The 21,169-nt window shown below is 35.4% G+C and overlaps 1 protein-coding gene across 1 annotated transcript; it reads left to right on the top strand.

Moving 5' to 3' along the window:
- The first annotated feature begins 1,441 nt into the window (after positions 1-1,441).
- On the top strand, positions 1,442-19,326 carry LOC121406566 (3-oxoacyl-[acyl-carrier-protein] reductase FabG-like). The gene is made up of 11 exons (XM_041597577.1): positions 1,442-1,523; positions 4,630-4,703; positions 8,469-8,579; positions 9,326-9,354; positions 10,066-10,158; positions 10,901-11,039; positions 12,325-12,365; positions 13,535-13,604; positions 15,639-15,675; positions 16,231-16,294; positions 18,759-19,326. Exons 2-11 carry the CDS (start codon positions 4,640-4,642, stop codon positions 18,924-18,926), a joined length of 816 nt encoding a protein of 271 aa, XP_041453511.1. The 5' UTR covers positions 1,442-1,523; positions 4,630-4,639; the 3' UTR covers positions 18,927-19,326.
- The last annotated feature ends 1,843 nt before the right edge of the window (positions 19,327-21,169 follow it).

The following is a 21,169-nucleotide window of genomic DNA, read 5'->3' on the forward strand; positions in this document are numbered from 1 at the left end:
CTTTATGGAATACACGAAAAATAATCGGGTACCTTACACATAGGCGGATCCAGCTTTTTGCGAAAGGGGGGGGGGCGCACTACCGAGCGGCGCACAAATTTTTGCACTTCACCGGCGCCATAAAAGATAATGTTGAAAAGGGGGTAAAGTCTGACCCTGTCAAATACTCTTTTCAAAATGTAGGATAATATTTCGGGGGGGGGCAAGAATCGAACATATTTTTGAAAAAAAAATTAAAAACGATAGAGTAAACGGACCGAGCTATAAAAGTATTTGGTGCACATCTTTTTTTTTATTTGCACATTTTTCATAGTTTTCATGAAATGTTAAGGAAAAAAAGTGTTTTCACAACAGCTGATCAGGAATTTGCCCCCACCCCCTTCCCCCTTGCTGTGTACGACAATTCACTGAAGTCCACTTATACATATCTCATTATAACAGAAAATATACATCAATTTAAACATAATCTTTCTAAAACATAGAGAGAGTGATTTAAAATATTATTAAAGAAAGAAACAACCAAAAGGTAACACAAATTATGCATGTTATGTGCGATTGCAAAATCACGTGTACTAACCCTTTATATATTTATCTATATGGTTCATGAGATAGAGACACATATCTTACAGACAAATTAATGCGAGCGCGAAGCGCGAGCTGAAATTTTTATAGTATACTGACCTGAAAACAGGAAAAGGGTGCCTGTTTAGGACTATTTGTAGTAACTCAGGAGGATACATATCTCACTACACAGATAATGCGAGTACCGAGGGCGAGATGAAATTTCTTTACATTCTGACCAGAAAGCTTGATATGCCACTGATACACAGAATGTTTTCATCCCGGGATAGCTTTCAAGCTGCTGAAAGGGATTACTATTCAAGGTTCAAGGTATAAGTTAAGGTTAATCTTGAAAAACATATACGTATGTCACTAAATAATGAAAGCTCTTATAGTGCGAGTAAAGATATTAGTTTTATATTGACCTCATTGTGCATCTCACGAACCAGGCAATGTGCACATTACACTGGAAGGAGTAAAAACACAGGCAATAAGCAAATCGTGCTTTATCAAATTCTGAAAATACACATTATTTCCCTTTCCCCTTATGATTCTCTTCATTTCCCCTCAGTTGTTATACCAATGATTATCAGATACGACAACAACAAATAATATTTCTAAAAATCGATGCCATTTAGGAAACATAACATGCGAACCTTATGCGAACAGTTAGAGTTCACGGTTATATCGGGGTTAGGCCTATATTAATTCTCTTTTACACGAATCTGTACTGGAAGCCACGTTGAACTTGCAGTTGTATATTTTGGAGAAATATGGGATTTTGACAATAGGGCCTATATCTAATTTTATTTTATATGTGCATTGATCCAAGATTATAAATGGTCCAATGCTCCGACATATTCATACTTCGCGTCTAACTACTGTAGTTGTTTTGTTCGCATTCACTCACACAGTGTACCGAGATTGTATAGCTGAAAGCGGGTGCAGACTAGAATAAATTGGTAAGTACCTACCTTAAGAAGTATAAGTTTTCTTCCTAAAGATACAGATTTTGTAGAAACCATGATATAAAAAAAAATCAAAATAAAGTTTTGGTATAAGCTGCTCATCTGCACAAAGTGGAGAAGATAGCCATTCGGGCGAGAAGATAGGAACGCCCCCTTTCAATTAAGCTAAACTTAAACTTAACTTACTACCGCTTATGAGTCAGAAGTCAAATGAAGCGCGCGACACCTTGTATTCCGAACAATATTGATCCAAACATGGTCAAGGGCCTGACATGGCGTACATGGCATAATTTCTAAGCAGCTGCATGTGAGGTAACGATTTCGACATTTTTATACAAATATTGAATTTATGAAAGATTTTGTCATAATATTCAGAAAATAATATATTTCTCATCTTTTTGTTCGTTTTCGTAGTACTAAGTTATTTTTACCGTGTTATTAATGATTTTGTTTGAAATGTAAGCTTTTGCCAGTGCAATTCGGCTTTTGCCGCAAAGAAAGTATTTTTAATAAACCATTTTGAATTGATTTGAATTTTTCGATCCTTTTCAATCTTTTTTTTTCCATTTTTTCTCTTGGTCGTACAAATTTTGGGGTCCATGTTCCCGAAAGCGCCCATCTGTAAGCCAGTGAAAAGAGGCGACGTATTTAAGATCTACAGTATAGCCTGTTGTATTCAATACAGAGCTCCATCTCGTAACCTCGCCAGCGTAGAGACCGGCGAAGAGAAGACAGTTTCAAAAGGGTCATAGAGATAACTGATATGGAGTTTTCGGTGCAAGTGCAGCGGAGACGGATTCAAGAACACAGTAAATATATTGAACGTGCCAGTCGAAAAAAAATGACAAAGAACAGCTATAGGAGTTCTTTCGGAAATTGGTAAACCCGTACAGCAGTTCCGTCCCAAGTTTCGGAGCTGATGAAAAATTGCAAATAATGTAGAAGTAAAGAGTCCAGGACAAAACTGCTATGATGATTACCCAACTTTCGACAAAGACTTCTTGTTTATTCTGTGTTGTGAAGGCCGTTTGGAAATACATTTTGTATGCTCTTGAATCTGCCCTTCGCCGTGGAAGCGAAAACCATCTTGATCGTAATTATCTCGGGATAAACTTTCATGCGTGCTTGTAATCGCTTAAGTAACTTCAACGGGTAATTGTGAGTGTGTGTCTGAAGGTGGGATGAGTTTGTGGGGCGCTGTGTGTGTGCGCGCGCGCGCGCGAGAGAGAGAAAGCAGCCTCCAAAACAATTGTGCGAAAAGGCACACCCAAAATATTGTCGTAGGCATACATACTTCTTTTTTTCCTCTTTTTCATTCTCTTTTCTCCCCTTTTCTTTATTGCATTACTTGGAAAAGTAAAAGGCCGTTCCTGAACCCCGGACATTTCTTTTAAAACTATCCATTGTCCTATACACTTCATACTTCATACACTCTTCCATCGATCAAGAAGCAAAAAGTGACGAAAGTTTCTTCGAAAATGCACATTTGTAGCAGCATATGAATTTTTCTATATGAAGAGCTCACTTGCAAAAGGGGTTAGGTCCATTTTTCATCAAATTTGATTTTTTATGTCTTAATGTATAGATTTTTAGTAGCTCTATAAGATGATACCAAAGAAAATTTGAAATTCCTATTAGAAATTGAACTAAAATGGCAAAGAAAAATCACTTTATTTCAAAAGGGATTAGGTCCATTTCAGTTTAGTTGCAAAACGGGTTAGGTCCACACAGATTTTTTTGGGAAAAAAATATCATAAAGAAGATGAAGACAGGTAGATTTCTTTTATACCCATTTTATGTTATCATGTTAGGGTATCATGAAAATTTAGTTCCGCATAGAATATTGCAATATGGAAGAATAAAAAAAATGATTTGACTTTGGAGTGGACCTAACCCCTTTTGCAAACAACTCTTCTGAAGAGCTCATTTATCAAAAGGGGTTAGGTCCATTGTTCATAAACTTTATTGTTTTCTGTTTCAAAACCTCTAAATTTTAAGTCGCTCAGATGAAAAGAAAGAAAATTTGAAATTTTCATGAAAACGTGAATAAAAGTGGCAAAGAAAAATCACTTCTTTAATAAATAGATTGGATTCATTTTAGTTTACTTGCAAAAGGGGTTAGGTCCACACTGATGATTTTTAAAAGAATATATAGAAAAAAAATGAAGGCAGGTAGATTTGAAAAAACATGGTTTTTCTCGGAATGGTCCAAAGTGGACCTAACCCCTTTTGCAAATAAACTCTTCATATATTGCTAGTCATATTACGACCCACCCTCCATGCCCTCTTCCGTTTAATCTCCTGTCATTGTCAAACATTTAGGATAGATCCATTATATAAATTAGATATCAATTAATAAATAATAAATCACAAAAGCGACTGTTTTGAACAGGTGACAGTTCGTTATCTCGCAGGTAATCCGAAAGCAAAATTAGGTTCCTTATTCCATAGCGTATAGTCCGTAATGAACAAACATTTTTATTTCATTTTCGGACTATCGGATCTTGGGATAATTAAACCTCATTTTAGGACGGATGAACATTCCGAATGATTTTTCTTTTTCGACTCTCTTCATTTTCAAATCAAAGAACACCTTAATTTACATCATGCTTACAGTTACACATAAAAAACGACGATATATATATATAATATATATATATATATTATATATATATATATATGAAAAAACTATCAAATTGTTTTTTAGAGAATGGGGATAAGAATGTTTAAAAACAAGACAAGAAATTGCTAGAATTACTTTAATAGTCCTTATTGCAATAACTGGCTGCCGAAAAAAATTATTTGATAGAGACTTGATTATTCCTAAGACCCTGGATCTCGTTGGAATGTCGTAACTCCTTTCCTTTTTTTCTCCACGTTTACACATTTTCTACTGATGATTCAGATGAAGTGAGGACAAACGTCAAAAAAGGCTATTTCAAAGAGGCAAAAACTCAGATTCCCTTTTGTGGATCTCCCGAATATGAGAGAAATTCCCTTCCTGAAATCCGACATATTTTGAAGCTTAATTTCACGATTTTCTAAGGATACGCAATAATCTAATTAGCAATTTCTTCTTATTTCATTTGAATATTGTTAGATACATCATCATGACGTCATCGGCTCCAGGATTACTCGGGGAATCGTTGAAAGGAAAAGTTGCCCTGGTCACAGGTAATTCCTAATGGAAATTCATGTTTATGTTTAAATCAGGGGCGGATCCAAGAGTTCATAACGGTGGAGAGAGGACTCAGAACCGGGGGCACCCACCCCCCTCCCTCCCAAATTTTAAATAATGTATTTTCATCCTTTTTTATCATCTTTAATTCTTTTTATATAATGTTTCAAAAGTACTTTTTAAAATAGATTTTTGACAGTTAACGAAATTCCTTCTAATAATTCCCATTATAGTTTTTTACATTTTAGATATAAATCCATTCATTGGTCGTTCCAGTTTAAAGGATCACTAAATATCTTTCAGAATTTACATAATTTCCTGTCCATTGATATACATACACACAACACACATACGCACACAGATCCACACACCCATATGTATATATTATATTATATATATATATATGTATATATATATATATATATATATATGAGAAGCTATACATGTACAACAGCTTTGGCAACTCTTTTATAGGTCGCCCTATTCACTAACCCGTCTCTGTGGTCTAGTGGTTAAGGCACCGGCGTTCAAAGCTGGGGGCCCGGGTTCGATTCCCGGCAGAGACATTTTTTCGGCATCACCAATTTTTCCAAAGGGTAGATAGCTCTGGGGAACCTTGATTTAAGCTACGCCTACCATTGTTCTCTTCATCCATTTCTTTACACAATATTTAAAATAAAAGAGTTGCCAAAGCTGTTGTACATGTATAGCTTCTCACACATTTGTATACTTTCTCCCTTACGTGTACTGTATCAAAGCACTAGCTTTGTATCAAAGCAATAGCTTTGATCCAGCTGAGGCATGGCGGCTTGTCATTGTTCAAAACCCAACTTCACCCGACAAAGGAAATTATAATTGGTATGGTGTCGAAAATCTGTCTATCTGACGGTCAATTGGATCAGGGTCGCCCTATCCACTAACCCGTCTCTGTGGTCTAGTGGTTAAGGCATCGGCGTTCAAAGCTGGGGGCCCGGGTTCGATTCCCGGCAGAGACATTTTTTCGGCATCACCAATTTTTCCAAAGGGTAGATAGCTCTGGGAACGCCTACCATTGTTCTCTTCATCCATTTCTTTACACAATATATATATTATATATATATATATATTATATATATATATATATATATATATATATATTTATATATATATATATTTACAGTGCGTCCCACAAAAAACGAAACCGAGATTAAACGATTATTTATCATAACTTAATCACAAATACAATAGACAAATGACCTACCCATGTAAAGTGTAGAATCTCCTCTTTAATCTGATATTACTTAGATTATTTCTCATTTACGCATGAGTGAGCAAAAACAATTTGAAGAAAGAATACCAAAAACACATTTTGGCGGGGGTGTCTGAATTTCAAAAAGAAAATCACATGCCTAAAAAGTTCAATATCTGCTCTTTTATTTGATACCTTAATCACAAAAAAATGGTCAAGAAGTAAAAAAGTTATGTTCCCTCGAAGTAATGCTTGTACTTTCATAATTTCATTAAATAAACGTGTTTTCACCGGTTTACCACAGAAGCTATCGCATGGTAAACAAAAGACTGAATGGATGACTAATCGTCAACAAAACTGAGTGTCAAGTTAGTTTGAACGCTAGCCTGTAGAACCTCTTCATTTTATAAAATTATTGAAATTCAAGCCTTATATTTCAAATAACCAGAACTTTGTTATTTCTTGACCATTTTCTGTAATTGAGATATCAAATTAAAGAGCAAATATTGAACTTTATAAAAATCTGGTTTTCTTCTTGAAACCCAGATACAGCCCGCCATATGAGTTTTTGGTATCCCCTCTTCAAATTGTTTTTTCTCACTCATTCGTGAATGAGAAATAATCTAAGTAATTTCAGATAAAATAGGAGATTCTAGGCTTTAAAATGGTAGGCCATTTGTCTATTGTATTTATGGTTAAGTTATGATAAATCATCGATAAATCTCGGTTTATTTTTTTGTGGGACGCACTGTATATATACGTATATGGACTGTTTATATACGTATCTGTAAAAAAAATTATGATGAATTCTAAATTTTAAAAAGTAACACCATACGTTTCTAGTTTTGTTTTCAAAAGATCATGAGGCACAATTTCAAACGCTTTTGCAAAATCAAGAAAAGCAATATGGACGCTTACATCCGGACTCCATATTATAACTCCAATCATTGATTGCTTCCATAAGTTGTGTTTTTATGACTTCTTTTTTTTAAACGAAACTGTGTTGATTATTAAATAATAATATTTTTAGTGTTCAATGAGGTGTTTACTATAGAATATGCGTTTAAGGTTCTGCTTGTAACAAATGCAAAAGCCACCTCTCACACCTGACCGAATGTATGCGGACGAAGACGACGAATGGGAAAAATGCACGAAATGCACGAGAATTCAACGAATTCAAATAAAATTTCCGTTAAATCATGCGATCAGTAAGTAAGTGTCAAATTTTATCAACGAACGGTAAACGAAGGATAAATATGACATGCGAAGGATCTCGATTTTTCGGTTAACCTCTTTTAGTAAACTGAAGCCGAAGGCGAGCGAAGGGTTGATATAACCCATAAGACGAACGATCAGTGAGCAAAGGTTTGATATGGCATGCGATTAGAAACGAAGACAAGCGAATAGATCGGGCATTCTTGTACGTTTGTGCCATCGTGTTGTTTCGTTATGAGTTCTTTCGAGATCGGTCCACTTTGGCAAAAGCGCGATGAGGGACTATGCGCGAAAATAAAACACAAAAGATTACCTCAGTATAAATAAGAGATGCGAATTCAAACAGATGACCAACGTTTTTTTAATTCATCGAGAAATTTTTAACATGTTCAAAATTTCCGCGTGAATTTGAATAATCGCACCTGTTAGGTCAGAAGGTGTACGAACCCAAACACGAAGGGAAGATTAACTATCAGTTTCCATTGAAAACGATTTTTTTTAAATGTCTTTCGCCAGCCAACGCAAGGATTATTTCAGGCAATTCGGTTAGGTGTGCATGAGGGGGCCTTAAGGGATATTAAGGGCAATCATCATAAACAGGGTCCGATTTGTTACCCTTTTTATAGAGTACGATGGACACACATAAGCTCTTTGCCAATCATCTAGCAATACACTTGATGGCAAAGACATAACTAAAAAGCTTCTGCACATTTTTCAACAAACGTGGGGGGGGGGTAATTCAGCTGGACCTTGTGCCTTTTCTACATCTAAATTCTTTAACAGTTTTAAAACTTCGATTTCGGTATAAATTGAACATCTTTCATTACATTCTAATTCAGGTCGAGGAAGGCTAACACGTGAGCATTATTTAGTGCTTTGTTGATCTGCTGTTATTGTACCATTTACATTAAAAACACTTTTTCTTACCACGGTCACATTTTCTAGACTTTATAAAATTCCGAAAAGGTTTGGGACTGTGTTTTAGATTGTTACATAGTTTACATACTTTAATTTTTTAAATATTTTTTTAACTGTTTATATTTTTCTCAATGAGCTTTCTTAGGTGTTCTTTCGGCTTTTTAAATTTTATTTTTCTCATCAATTTTCTAATATCTTTATTTTGAGAATTACTTTAATCATTGTTTTGTCATCTCTTATTTATATTCTTGTATTACATTGTAACAAGTTATAGTTTTTGACAAATTTTGTATTTATTATTAATGTTAAAGAAAATACAGCAAGCAAAGAGGAACAGAATGTAAATTTTCTAAAATATATCTGAAGTAATCACCACTTTTGTATCTGTATTCTAAATAAGGTGCTAGCTCAGGGATAGGAGCGGAGATTGCCCGACATTTCGCTTCCCTTGGGTGCCGACTAGCTCTGACAGGACGAGACATGGAAGCACTTCGAAATGTTACTGATGAGTGTAAATTTACATTTTTCTAGGAACATGTATTGATTTTGATAATATTGATAGAGTTTTATCCTATAATATCATGCCACTGTCTCTGGAAAAGATGCTTCATAAAATTCTATATATACATTGTCCCCATATACCCTTTCCGAAATAAAGGATAATAGATTGAAAACGGAATGAAAAAAGTTTCAATAGTTATATATATATATAAATATATATAATTTATTAATGAATATTGATAAATGCCGAATGTTTTATTAAATTAATTTTTCTGGGAATTTTCTAGTTCAAATTGTTTTTTCCCCTTGTTGTGAGCGCACTTCACTATACATGTATATCTAATCCTTATTTCAATTCTTTTTGAAAGTAGAACTCCTTTTAAATCCATTATGATAATGTAAGGGATAAAAGGCAGCTATTTTCAAATTTGTTTGAATGATTTCCTTCATCTCTGGAATAATAAAATAACAATAATACCGAAAATCAATGTTTGTTGTCATCTTATTCATATTCTTTACATAATGAACTGAAATTACAAAATACGTCTTTATCTTCTACACATATGTGTCCAAAACCACAGAAATTATTTCAATTACAGTAGTTGCGTTGTGTGTTTTTTTTCGTTTGACATCTGGTTCTATTAAGAACTTCCAAGTCGGAAAATGCGTATGTTATCATTGAGAGATATACGTACGACGGTATTTCTGCAAAAAAGATCATGAATATCATTGTATTTTCTCTCAAAATTCGTTTAGGTATACAGAGAGGGCTACACAAAGATCAGGTATTGTTATACTCAGAATTATTTTATTCTCTTACTTTGGAACAAAAGGCGCACTCAAGAGACCAAATATATGAAATAAGTTATAACCGAATAATTATAGCTGCGCATGATTGAGTGTTGCTGTATACTGGTCTAAATGTCAGGTGAACTTTAAAAAATGACGTCATCTTTCTAGTACGTATAGGGATATTTATTCGATAATTTAGTCAAGATTGGTATTGATTTCGGAAGGTTTAGCATAAAAAAATTGCCAAAATAGGCCCTGACTACTCTGAGCTAGGTACGATTCCCAGCAATTAAAGGCACCACATGCGCGAAGAAAATGACATTTTATCTACATAGCTCTTTCTATCGTACATCAAATAAATAAAAACTGCTAAAGCGGCCAACATGCGCACATGTTTAAAAAAAATATTTGCCCCCGTCACTGATATAGAAAACAAAAATAGATAGAACTACAACGCACTTTTGATGCCACTGGAAACATCTAAAAAAGTGATACACTTCAAAGGTCAAGCGCGCAGTTTTTTTCTTGGGTGTACGTGAACGTGTTGTTTCTTATAAGAGTGTAATGGCCCTGTATTGTGTAGTTGTAGCTCCAAGTTTTTGTGAGCGGCAACATAATAACGAATTCTATTGTAATCATATACATCGATGGTATTCCCTATAAATATATATAAGCTGTAATGTGCATGTATATTGCTCATACAGATTTTGATGATCCAAGCTGAGTTTGAATTGGAAGAAGATGTGACGAGAATTTCAAAGGAGACGATACAGAAATTCAACCAACTTGACGTATTGGTAGGTTATATGAAAAAATCTACAGAACCCTCTATATTTTTTTATATAAAAATCGATACAATCGGGGTTGATTTCTCTCCGAATTCTTACTTATTAAATATTGAAAAATGCTCTCCAATTCTGGTTGTCACCTTTGTGTTATTCCCTTTTTAATTACATTGGTAAATTTTTATTTTAGAGAGCTCACACAAATTTTGATAACTATATAACATGATATTAGCTGATGATCAATGATTAGGCGTAATTTCCGGGACAGAGAGCGGAATGCCCCCTGTATGAAAGAATTTTGTTCAACTTTCCTTTTCCGCTTTTTCGATTTTTTTTGCTTCTACTGATTCTTATCACAATATTGTTTTTAGATTCAATCCATTAATCAAATTTACTTGGTTTTTGTTCAATGCGAGAAGCTAGCTGATAAGATTATTAAAGGGGTTTTGTTGATAATTTTAGAAGTTAGGTGGTTGTGTTCACATTTCTAATATGATAATGACGGATGCATACATTTTGACTGCACATATAGTTCGAAAACCAAATTATATTTTAAAAGGATTTCGATATCACTTGGTCTAATTAGTGACCTGTGACTTTATGTTATAGCACTTTATCAAACCGTTTAAGCAAGTGCCTAAATATTAAACAAGAATGATTAATTTCAAATATTCTATTATCAATACCGTAAGCATGGAATGTCAATATAACATATTAAACAATGTTTCAATTGTGTGACATTCCATTTATCCAGGTGAATAACGCAGCAATGTTTAAGCTTGACACCATTGAGACATTCACCTTACAAAATTTTGATCACATCTTCGCTGTGAATGTGAGGGCACCTCTTCATCTTACCAAGAACCTTGCGCCATATCTGATCAAAACGAAAGGTACGGTCAGAAGCATTATTGGTTGGAGGGTGGAGGGTGGACCTTGCCCTTAATTGAGTGGACCTGCCCTAAATAGTGAATGGAACTGATACTATATGGTGGGCCTGAAAAGTTTGCCCGATAACAAAACATCAAAGTGAATTTCGTGCAGATTGCCAAACGACCATTTTTTTTTGCATTCTTATAGCCTATTCATTTGCTATGTCAGTCGAGTTTGATTAGCAGAGAGAGTAGTAGCGAGTATAGTTATTGGCGACCCGAAATGGGCCCAAAGTTACAGTGTTCTCATTTAAAATCATCACCGTAAAAACTGTGGTGTTAAAACTGACACCAATTGGTGTTAATAGAGGACCACACCCTGAGGTGTTAAAATTACACCCTAGAGATTGAACATAACACCAAAGAGTGTAAATGTAACAACCATAGGTATTGTAATAACACCTATAGGTGTAAAACTAACACCACCAGTTTAACACCGATGTAAAATAACTGGTGTGGTCCTCTATGTACACCGGTTAACACCACAGTTTTTGCTGTGTTTAACTTTACGGGAAAGTCATTTCAATGATCTCTGGTCATCATTATTCAGCCCCCTAAGCAATTCCATTAGGGATAATACTTGTGTTAGGCATGCTGAACGTAGTTTTAGTTAACCATCAATTGGTTAAGCGACACATTGTGAGGAATGAATATTATGTCAGTTCCAGTTGCGTTTCCACGCTCGATGGGGGGGGGGTGGGAAGCTTTCATCATTTTGAAGGGCAATTCCCTTTTTTTTTACAACGAAAGAAGTGTTGTGCTGGAAACAAATTTTAGTACCCCACCTTTTTATTTTATGGTCGCAGGATATGTCTTTTAGGCATATACTCAACTGCGCTTTTATACTTGGCATCATAATCCCCGGCTGTAGCTGAGCCTCCATATCAATAGGCGCTAAAGCGTTCAAGGAATAAATCCTACCGGGTACCCATTTACCTCACCTGGGTTAAGTGTAGCACAATGTGGATAAATTTCTTACCAAAGGAAATTACGCCATGGCTGGGATTCGAACCCACGACCCTCTGTTTCAAAGTCCGGAGACTAACCCACTGGGCCACAACGCTCCATTTATCAGTGATAAGGGAATGCTAAAGACATCGAATCATCTTTTTTTATTATTACAATAGAAATCAATCTATATAATCTTTTCTGTTTTCTTCTAATTTGTCCTTGTGCGACGTAATATATAAATTTTAAAATATCGATCAAACAACAATGTATTAATTATTATTTATATTTCAAACAGGAACTGTGGTAAATATATCAAGCATATGTGGTCGGACGTCGGTAAGAACCTCGTAAGAGTTTTGTAAATAACGGTTATTTATATGCGCTATATACACAAAAAGTATCACAGCGCTTATATAAATATAAATCTTAAGTAACAAAAAAGTATAGAATTGTATATATTAAATTGTATCAACTATTGTTGTTATCAACTGCGCCAGATGAGGCCTGGTGGTCTCTTGCTTGCTGCTTCGTTCACCAACAATTTAAGGGACAATCCCGGTCAGCACATCATTCACGGAAGGTCTAGTATAGCACTAGAGGCCACCAGGCCCCAGATGGGATAGCCAAGTCAAACCAAACAGAGATAGCAAAAATCATCAAAACAAGTACATATTATAAATAAATGAAAAAAAAAACTAGATATTTGGAAAAAGACATGACTTGAGTTTGAAAGATGATATGATCGGTGTTGTTCGGATGGTAGAGGGGAGTGTATTCCAAAGTCTAGATCCAGCTATACTAAAACGTTTTTCTGCTATGGAGAGGTTTGTTCTCGGAATAACAAGTTTGGTGTTAAAAAAAAGATTTCCACAAATACAGGCCTCTAAATCCAAAAAGTTTTTCTTGACTTTTCTCATTCCTCTCGTTCTCAGATAATCTTTGAGTATTATTTCCAACCTTATTCCCGACGAAGGTAAAGGGCAGCTATACTTTTAGTAATGAATAAAATGTGTTTTTAAAGTTTTAACGCCCTCTACGTTTGTTGGTTATACCTTAATTTTTTTTTTATATTGTGGCGTATATTCAATATACAGTTCAACTTGCCTTAAAGGCACACCGCCCGAGCGTTGTTGGAGCGGTCGTGGAGCGGAGAGGAAAAAATCATCACCGCTCGCTATCGTTCACCATTTTCGATTTCGATTGTTTTTATTTTGTTTTCGATTTTTTTCCCCAAGTTTTGTGAGCGAAATTCGTCCCTCTCTCCCTACCGCTCCACGACCGCTCCAACAACGCTCGGGCGGTGTGACCAGGCCTTTACATCTTACAACCGCACACCACCGCAGCTCCCAGCAGCGAATTGACGTACTTCTCCAATAGTCGCAAGCATATCACAACTTAAAATATCGCCCTCTACGATTTAACTATGAAATACATCTTAAAGGTATAACAGTCACTCATTGTGCTACAATATTCATTCTTTCTCAATCCAAACCCCATTGATACAGATGACCAATATGATGAGCCACTCTATGTCCCAAACAGCGATGGATCACATGACACGATGTTTAGCTGAAGGTAATAATAATGTAACGGATTTTGAATAGCGCGTAACAGGGGCCGTGAAACTGGTGGGCTTTCTTTCCAAAACCGTGTACAAAAACGTAAAAATTACTTTCTGATCATGATTTTTTTACATGGTCAACCCCCCCCCCCCTTCCACATTCAACCTAGCCTCTTGTCCAGGCCCTGTCGGCTGCTTTCCGAGAGGATATAGCGAATCGGAGCGCCGGGCCTAATTCGCTTCGCGAATTAGGAAATCCCTCGCTTCGCTCGGGACGCAGCCGCCAGGGCCTCGACAAGAGGCTACATTCAACCGGAAGCCCTGCATACCCCAGGCCTCGGGGTAAGTACGGCTACCCAGATCGGGTGCTCGATGAATAAACAAGATTGTAGTGTAATAAATCACGGGCAAGTTTGTTCAATTGACCGTTCCTTTAGAACTTCTATTACACTGCAAAAACTCCGGTGTTGATTTAACACCAGCCCGGAATCTATATATGTCCACACCAGAGAAGAGTTAAACAATACCAGTTTCGTTTTGATCTATAAAAAGGTCCTTATACAACACCACTTAGTATTAAAACATCATCGGTTTGATTCCAAACTGGTGTTGTTTCAATACTTCTCTGGTGTGGACATATACAGTGCGTCCCAGAAAAAAACGAAAACGAGATTGAGCGATGATTTATCATAACTTAATCACAAATATAATAGACAAATGACCTACCAGTGTAAAGCTTAGAATCTCCTCTTTAATCTGAAATTACTTAGATTATTCCTCATTCACGCATGAATGAGCAAAAACAATTTGAAGAAAGGATACCAAAAACTCATTTGGCGGGGATATCTGAATTTTAAAAAGAAAATCACATGCCTAAAAAGTTCAATATCTGCTCTTTAATTTGATACCTTAGTCACAAAAAACGGTCAAGAAGTAAAAAAGTTATGTTCCTTCGAAACAAATTGTATTTCCATAATTTCATTAAATAAACGTGTTTTCACCAGTTTCCCACAGAACCTATCGCATGGTTAACAAAAGACTTAATGCATGGCTGATCGTCAACAAAACGGAGTGTCAAGTGAGTTTGAACGCTAGCCTGTAGAACCTCTTCATTTTATGAAATTATTGAAATTCAAGCCTTATATTTCAAATAACTAGAACTTTGTTATTTCTTGACAATTTCCTGTAATTGAGGTTTCAAATTAAAGAGCAGATATTGAACTTTTCAAAGATGTGGTTTTCTTTTTGAAACCCAGATACAGCCCGCCAAATGACTTTTTGGTATCCCCTCTTCAAATTGTTTTTGCTAATTCATGCGTGAATGAGAATTACTCTAAGTAATTTCAGATTAAAGAGGAGATCCTAAGTTTTACAATGGTAGGTCATTTGTCTATTGTATTTGTGATTAAGTTATGATAAATCATCGATAAATCTCGGTTTCGTTTTTTGTGGGACGCACTGTATAGATTCCGGGCTGGTGTTAAATCAGGTGACAATTAATAATCGCATGTCATGAACTTTTTCAAAAGGTATTGTTGCATTTTTACAAGTTGCTATTAGAATATACTTGGCCATCGGTTAAAGACCAGTCGCTCATGGACCCATTATTGCTTCTAGTTGATGTAATGAAAAGCACAATACAAAATAATAGAATATAAAATGTTCATTTGATTTTGTTTGCACGCCCAAATATTGTCATGCATTAGTTTCATTGTTGATGATAACTCCCGTAGGATTTCGCCCGAACAAAAAACTTTCTGCTGGTAAACGCCAAGTTGGTTACCAACAGATAGAAAATATCTTATCAGTCACAGTAGCTGACCTCATAGACGACAGATATATCTTATATAGGCCTATATTATGTATAATATATTACTTTCGAGTCTTTTTAATCAAAGTGGAGACAATGGCAGAACATTGGAATTCGAACTCACAACCTTGCGATTTTTTAGTCTAATGTTCTAACCACTAGACCACACGACCCGCAAACATTTAGCAACATTAAATTACATAAAAAACTATGTATTTTATTTTTATTTTCTCAATAGAACTAGCGCCTCATGGAGTTAGAGTCAATGCTGTGAAGTAAGTTTCAAACAATATTCTACATGTTAAATTTGCTATATGTCTGATCCATCTTTCATTGGTATAGAAATTATTTGCTCTTTTCCTGATTCAGTTCGAGTCCAGCGATTATTGCATAGAGAAGTCAGAGTACCATTAAGAGAATTAAAACCTTTCATTGAATCTTTTAAAAATGAAGGCAAACACAATTAATAGAACAGAACATTTTGATAGTAGAAAGGTGTCTTGAGATTTAAACATCATTCTCAGACTGCTGTGTTCCGTCAGTTTGGTTAGATTATTTTTTTTCTTTTTTTGTCAAGTTAGTACCAATGAACCTAAAGGGCGTAAATTCTTGATCATTCGTTGGTAGTACTTACCGAGGTACCCTGTCGTTCTGTGGCTAATTTCTAAAACTTGCACTACCTTTAAAAGTTCTTGGGAACCAGTAGATCTTCTGAACTTTTTTTCAAAACACAATATTAAATTGATGCTGTTCAATGAGATTGGGGTCTGAGAAATTGAAAATATGTTTTATTTACATTATCGTCTCAATGACATTTTTATGCTATATAGTCCTGGTGCAACAGCTACTCCGATCTTCAAAAGAACAGGAATGACTGACGAGCAAATAGCCAAGGTAAATACACCTTAAAGTGCAATATTATTTGTATTGTTTTTTGTATAAAATCTGCTAAAAGGCAAAGTATTCTCTTTTTATTCAGGTATGTTAATTATGAAGAAACGCAAGGCCCCCAAAAATGACAATGAAAACTACCTTTTATGATTCATTATTGAATTCATTGATATTGGAAGCCAATGCTGCCATACTTTGACAAAAGGAAGCAAGTTACAAAAGTATAATTGTTGTAAATGAACATTGTGTGTTCGTCATTTGAATAGGCGTCAATGCAATTTAACTGCTTGGTTATTTTCTTCAATTTCTTTCCATCATTTCCATAGAACGACCATTTCTTCTCCCAAATTTTGCCTGAATGTGCAACACACGAAGGGTGTTTCAGACACAACAATATCTCACATGTGACTTGTGTGTCGCTTCCTTTCTTTTGCCAAAGTTGGGCAGAATGGTTTTGATCTACATCCTATACACACACACACCCACATACACATATGTATATATATATATATATATATACATGTATATATATATATATATATATATAGGCCTCTTCTTATACCAAAAGTTTTACGTGTTATCTTCTGATTTTTGCATGTTTAACCCAATACTACCCTACGTATTAATACTGTACTTTTCATTCTTGGCCGTCTGGGGTGTCGGGGTGCGTTCACATTTTTAGATGAGAAATGTATTCTATTCATGGATCACTGCGAACAGTCTTTAACAAGTTTAACGGGCCTTTTTGTAGGCCAGTATATTAACATTTTTAGCTCGCGCTTCGTGCTCAGATGGATATAGTTTAGTGTATGATTACAAAAGCAGCTCAAAATTTACAATTTTCAGGTTTAAATATATAACATAAAAAATGAGCCTGCAAGATAATTCATATTCAGGCCACATGAAATACATTTCTTGTTTCTAGTAATTAGAAAAAATAGAAAAATAGAAATTTAGATAGGGAAAAAAAATGGCGGCCGCGAAAAGGCAATGTTAATGAAAATATCCCCCCCCCCCCATTGATGAAAGTTGGAACCGCTCCTGGGTATGACGAAAGGAAATGTGAAATGTGTAATCAGGGCTTCACCCCCCCCCCCCTCCCCCACTGGAAAAAAGGTCTAGCGACACCCCTGACTGTATTCTGAACTTCGCATAGGTCTGAAGGTTTTCTACAGAGAGTTCCAGTAGATAATGGGTGTAGAGCCCAGGTAAAGGGAATAAGTGAGGAATGCAGATAGAGTTTGACGAACATGAAACTATTGTTATTTCCTAAGATTATTTTGGTGATGTTGCGAAGTCATTTTTTTAAATATAAGAGCCGTCCTCATAACGAGACCCGCCACTATAAACTAACAATAGACAAATAGCAAATTGTTCTTCAAACATCAAATATGAAAAGAAAAATAGCTTGTCTGAAAGAGTTTTTTTTTATACCGTCAAAATTTTATGCTGTCAAGTCGAATACACAAGAGCTTCTTTAAGACAATTTATTAACCATATACAGCGCCCCTGAAGTAAGAGTGACAAGCAAAAAAAGGCAAAAACACACAAACAATAATTATTAATCCCAAATCTCCGCCATTTCAGAGCAATAATCTACTTTATTTTATTTTCTGCTTTGCCATTTTTTTTTTCATTACCGAATCCCGATCATCTTGGAGTGTATTTCTTTCTGAACAAAACCCCCAGAGGCGTCCATCTATTTTTCAGATTGGGGGGCAAAATGATTAATGAACGTTCCAAAAGCGCTTGATCACACAAAACAAACAAACTCACCATCACTCACACCCACCCACCCTCGCGCACACATAGAGGCCTCTCTCTCTCTATAATTATATATATATAAATGTATATAAATCTATATGACTCATAATAAAGAGACACATATCTCACCAACAAATCAATGCGAGCGCGAAGCGCGAGCTGAAATTTATTAGTACAGTGACCTGAAAGCAGCTAGGAAAAAGGTACCTGTTCAAGACTGTTTGCAGCAACTCATGAGGAGGATGCATATATCACTACACAGATAATGCGAGTGCCGAGAACGAGCTGAAATTTCTTTATATTCTGACCTGAAAGCTTGATATTCTAAAAAAAATTGGTACCAATGATTAAGATAGGTATCTAAAAGAACAACAGATGCGAGCACTAAACGTGAGCTGAACAATTTAAAATTTCGATCTGAAAAAATGGACATTTTGAGTTCGATTTTAAATAAAGAACGTCTTGCGTATTTTGATCTCGCTTGCGGATTTATGTGTAACATTACAATCTTATTTTATTTTTGCACATGTGGAATTATTGGGGAAAAACAATATGTTTGCCCCCCCCCCATATTTTCATTGGTGGGGCGATCGCCCCCCTGCCCCCCCCCCCGGATCGACGCCTCTGTTTAACTATCATTCCCAGGGCCCTGTTTCCAATAACTATATTAATCAATATATTATATTTATTGCTCATTTAATAGTTTTTTGAGAGATGCAAGGTTCTCCATCCCTTGGGTAGGAATGGTTATGTGGATGAGGTATCCCGACTCGTAACATTCTTGGCATCTAACGATTCGTCATTCACTACCGGAGAAACAGTTGGTGTTGATGGAGGGCGCCATCTCTTGATCCGACCAGTAAACGATTAGAATTTATGGATACGCATTGAAATTGAGGTTGTTATGACAGTTTAAGATTGAGGTAATAACGTTATTCATCCAAAACTAAGGACTGAAAACGTTTTCACGGTCGCCTTTATAATAGCCTGTTAAAAAGTTAATGTAGCTATAAATAGCCTTTAAAAATGAAATTGATGTATACTTTTAGCATTTCTTTGAATTATAAGATTCCATACTAAATCGATGTATTAAGGGGCTTTCACAATCGCTCTTGCGATCGTTTGCGATGAAAAAAATTTAGTCGCAATATATGTTGCACACAATCGCTGCGGTTGTAAGCGGTCGCACCACCAATTGTAAAAGGGGCTTTACTAAAGGGGCTTTCACAATTGCTCGTGCGATCGTAATACAATCATTTTGGTCGCAATATACAGTGCGTCCCACAACAAACGAAACCGAGATTTATCGATGATTTATCATAACTTAATCACAAATACAATGGACAAGTGACCTACCATTGTAAAGCTTAAGATCTCCTCTTTCATCTGAGATTATTCCCCATTCACGCATGAGTGAGCAAAAATAATTTGAAGATGTAATACCAAAATGTCACTTGGCGGGCTGTATCTGGATTTAAAAAAAGAAACCACATTTTTTTAAATTTCAATATCTACTCTTTAATTTGAAACCTCAATTACAGAAAATGGTCAACAAATTACAAAGTTCTGGATATTTGAAATAAGGCTTGAATTTAAATAATTTTATAGAATGAAGCAGTTTTACAGGCGAGCGTTCAAACTCACTCGAAACTCTGTTTTGTTGACGATCAGCCATGCGTTAAGTCTTTTGTTAACCGTGCGATAGCTTCTGTGGGAAATCGGTGAAAACACATTTATTTAATGAAATCATGGAAATACAAGCATCGTTTCGAGGGAACATAACTTTTTTACTTCTTGACCATATTCTGTGATTAAGGTATCAATACAAAAGAGCAAATATTGAACTTTGTATCGGCATGTAATTTTCTTTTTTAAATTCGGATACCCCCCGCCAAATGAATTTTTGGTATCCTTTCTTCAAATTGTTTTTGTTCACTCATGCGTGAATGAGGAATAATCTAAGTAATTTCAGATGAAAGAGGACATTCTAGGATTTACATTGGTAGGTCATTTGTCTATTGTATTTATGATTAAGTTATGATAAATCATCACTAAATCTCGGTTTAGTTTTTTTTGGGGGGACGCACTGTATATTGCACAGAATCGCAACGGTTGTAAGCAGTCGCACCAGCAATATTATTGTGAAAGGGGTTTTAGCAATGTATTGATTTGCTTGAGGGGAGAGAGGGCGGGATACGTTGCAGTGACTCCAGTTCTAAATTTTATTTGTTGATATTTGAATTATTTCCAGTTTATATGATAATTAGAGCGTATGTTTATGATTTTTATTTGCTTAAGACCCAAAGGTACAACAGTATGGTCACATCTACCACTTTGAATGTACGATGAATCAGTCCATTAGTACCGTACTGCTGGTATTTCGGTAATACGACTGGTATTACTTTTGTATTCACTTTGTGTATCATGCTAACTGTAGTTGTAATAAGACTGGCATAACTTTATTGTATTCACTTTGTATATCATGCTACATGTAACTGTAGCTGTAATAACACTGGTATTACTTTTGTATTCACTTTGTGTATCATGCTAACTGTACTTGTAATAAGACTGGTATCACTTTATTGTATTCACTTTGTATATCATGCTAACTGTAGCTGTAATAAGACTGGTATTACTTTTGTATTCACTTTGTATATCATGCTAACTGTAGCTGTAATAAGACTGGTATTACTTTATTGTATTCACTTTGTATATCATGCTAACTGTAGCTGTAGTCATGGTAATAAGACTGGTACTACCTTAAATTTATTGTGTATATCATGCTAACTGTTTCGGTAATACGACTGGTATTACTTTTTATTCACTTTGTGTACCATGCTAACGTAGCTGTAATAAGACTGGTATCACTTTATTGTATTCACTTTGTATATCATGCTAACTGTTTCGTTAAGCTGTAATAAGACTGGTATTACTTTTGTATTTACTTCATATATCATGCTAACTGTAGCTGTAATAACACTGGTATTACTTTATTGTATTCACTTTGTGTATCATGCTAACTGTAGCTGTAATAACACTGGTATTACTTTTGTATTCACTTTGTGTATCATTCTAACTGTAGCTGTAATAAGACTGGCATAACTTTATTGTATT

The sequence above is a fragment of the Lytechinus variegatus genome, chromosome 1, assembly GCF_018143015.1.
Source record: "Lytechinus variegatus isolate NC3 chromosome 1, Lvar_3.0, whole genome shotgun sequence".
Classification (NCBI taxonomy): Eukaryota; Metazoa; Echinodermata; class Echinoidea; order Temnopleuroida; family Toxopneustidae; genus Lytechinus; species Lytechinus variegatus.

Excerpts from the sequence above, each read along its gene's own strand:
- LOC121406566 (XM_041597577.1), top strand. The coding sequence starts at position 4,640 with ATGACGTCATCGGCTCCAGGATTACTCGGGGAATCGTTGAAAGGAAAA. Across the intron at positions 4,704-8,468 it reads AAAAGTTGCCCTGGTCACAG|GTGCTAGCTCAGGGATAGGA; the intron begins GTAATTCCTAAT and ends ATTCTAAATAAG. Across the intron at positions 12,366-13,534 it reads GCATATGTGGTCGGACGTCG|ATGACCAATATGATGAGCCA; the intron begins GTAAGAACCTCG and ends CCATTGATACAG.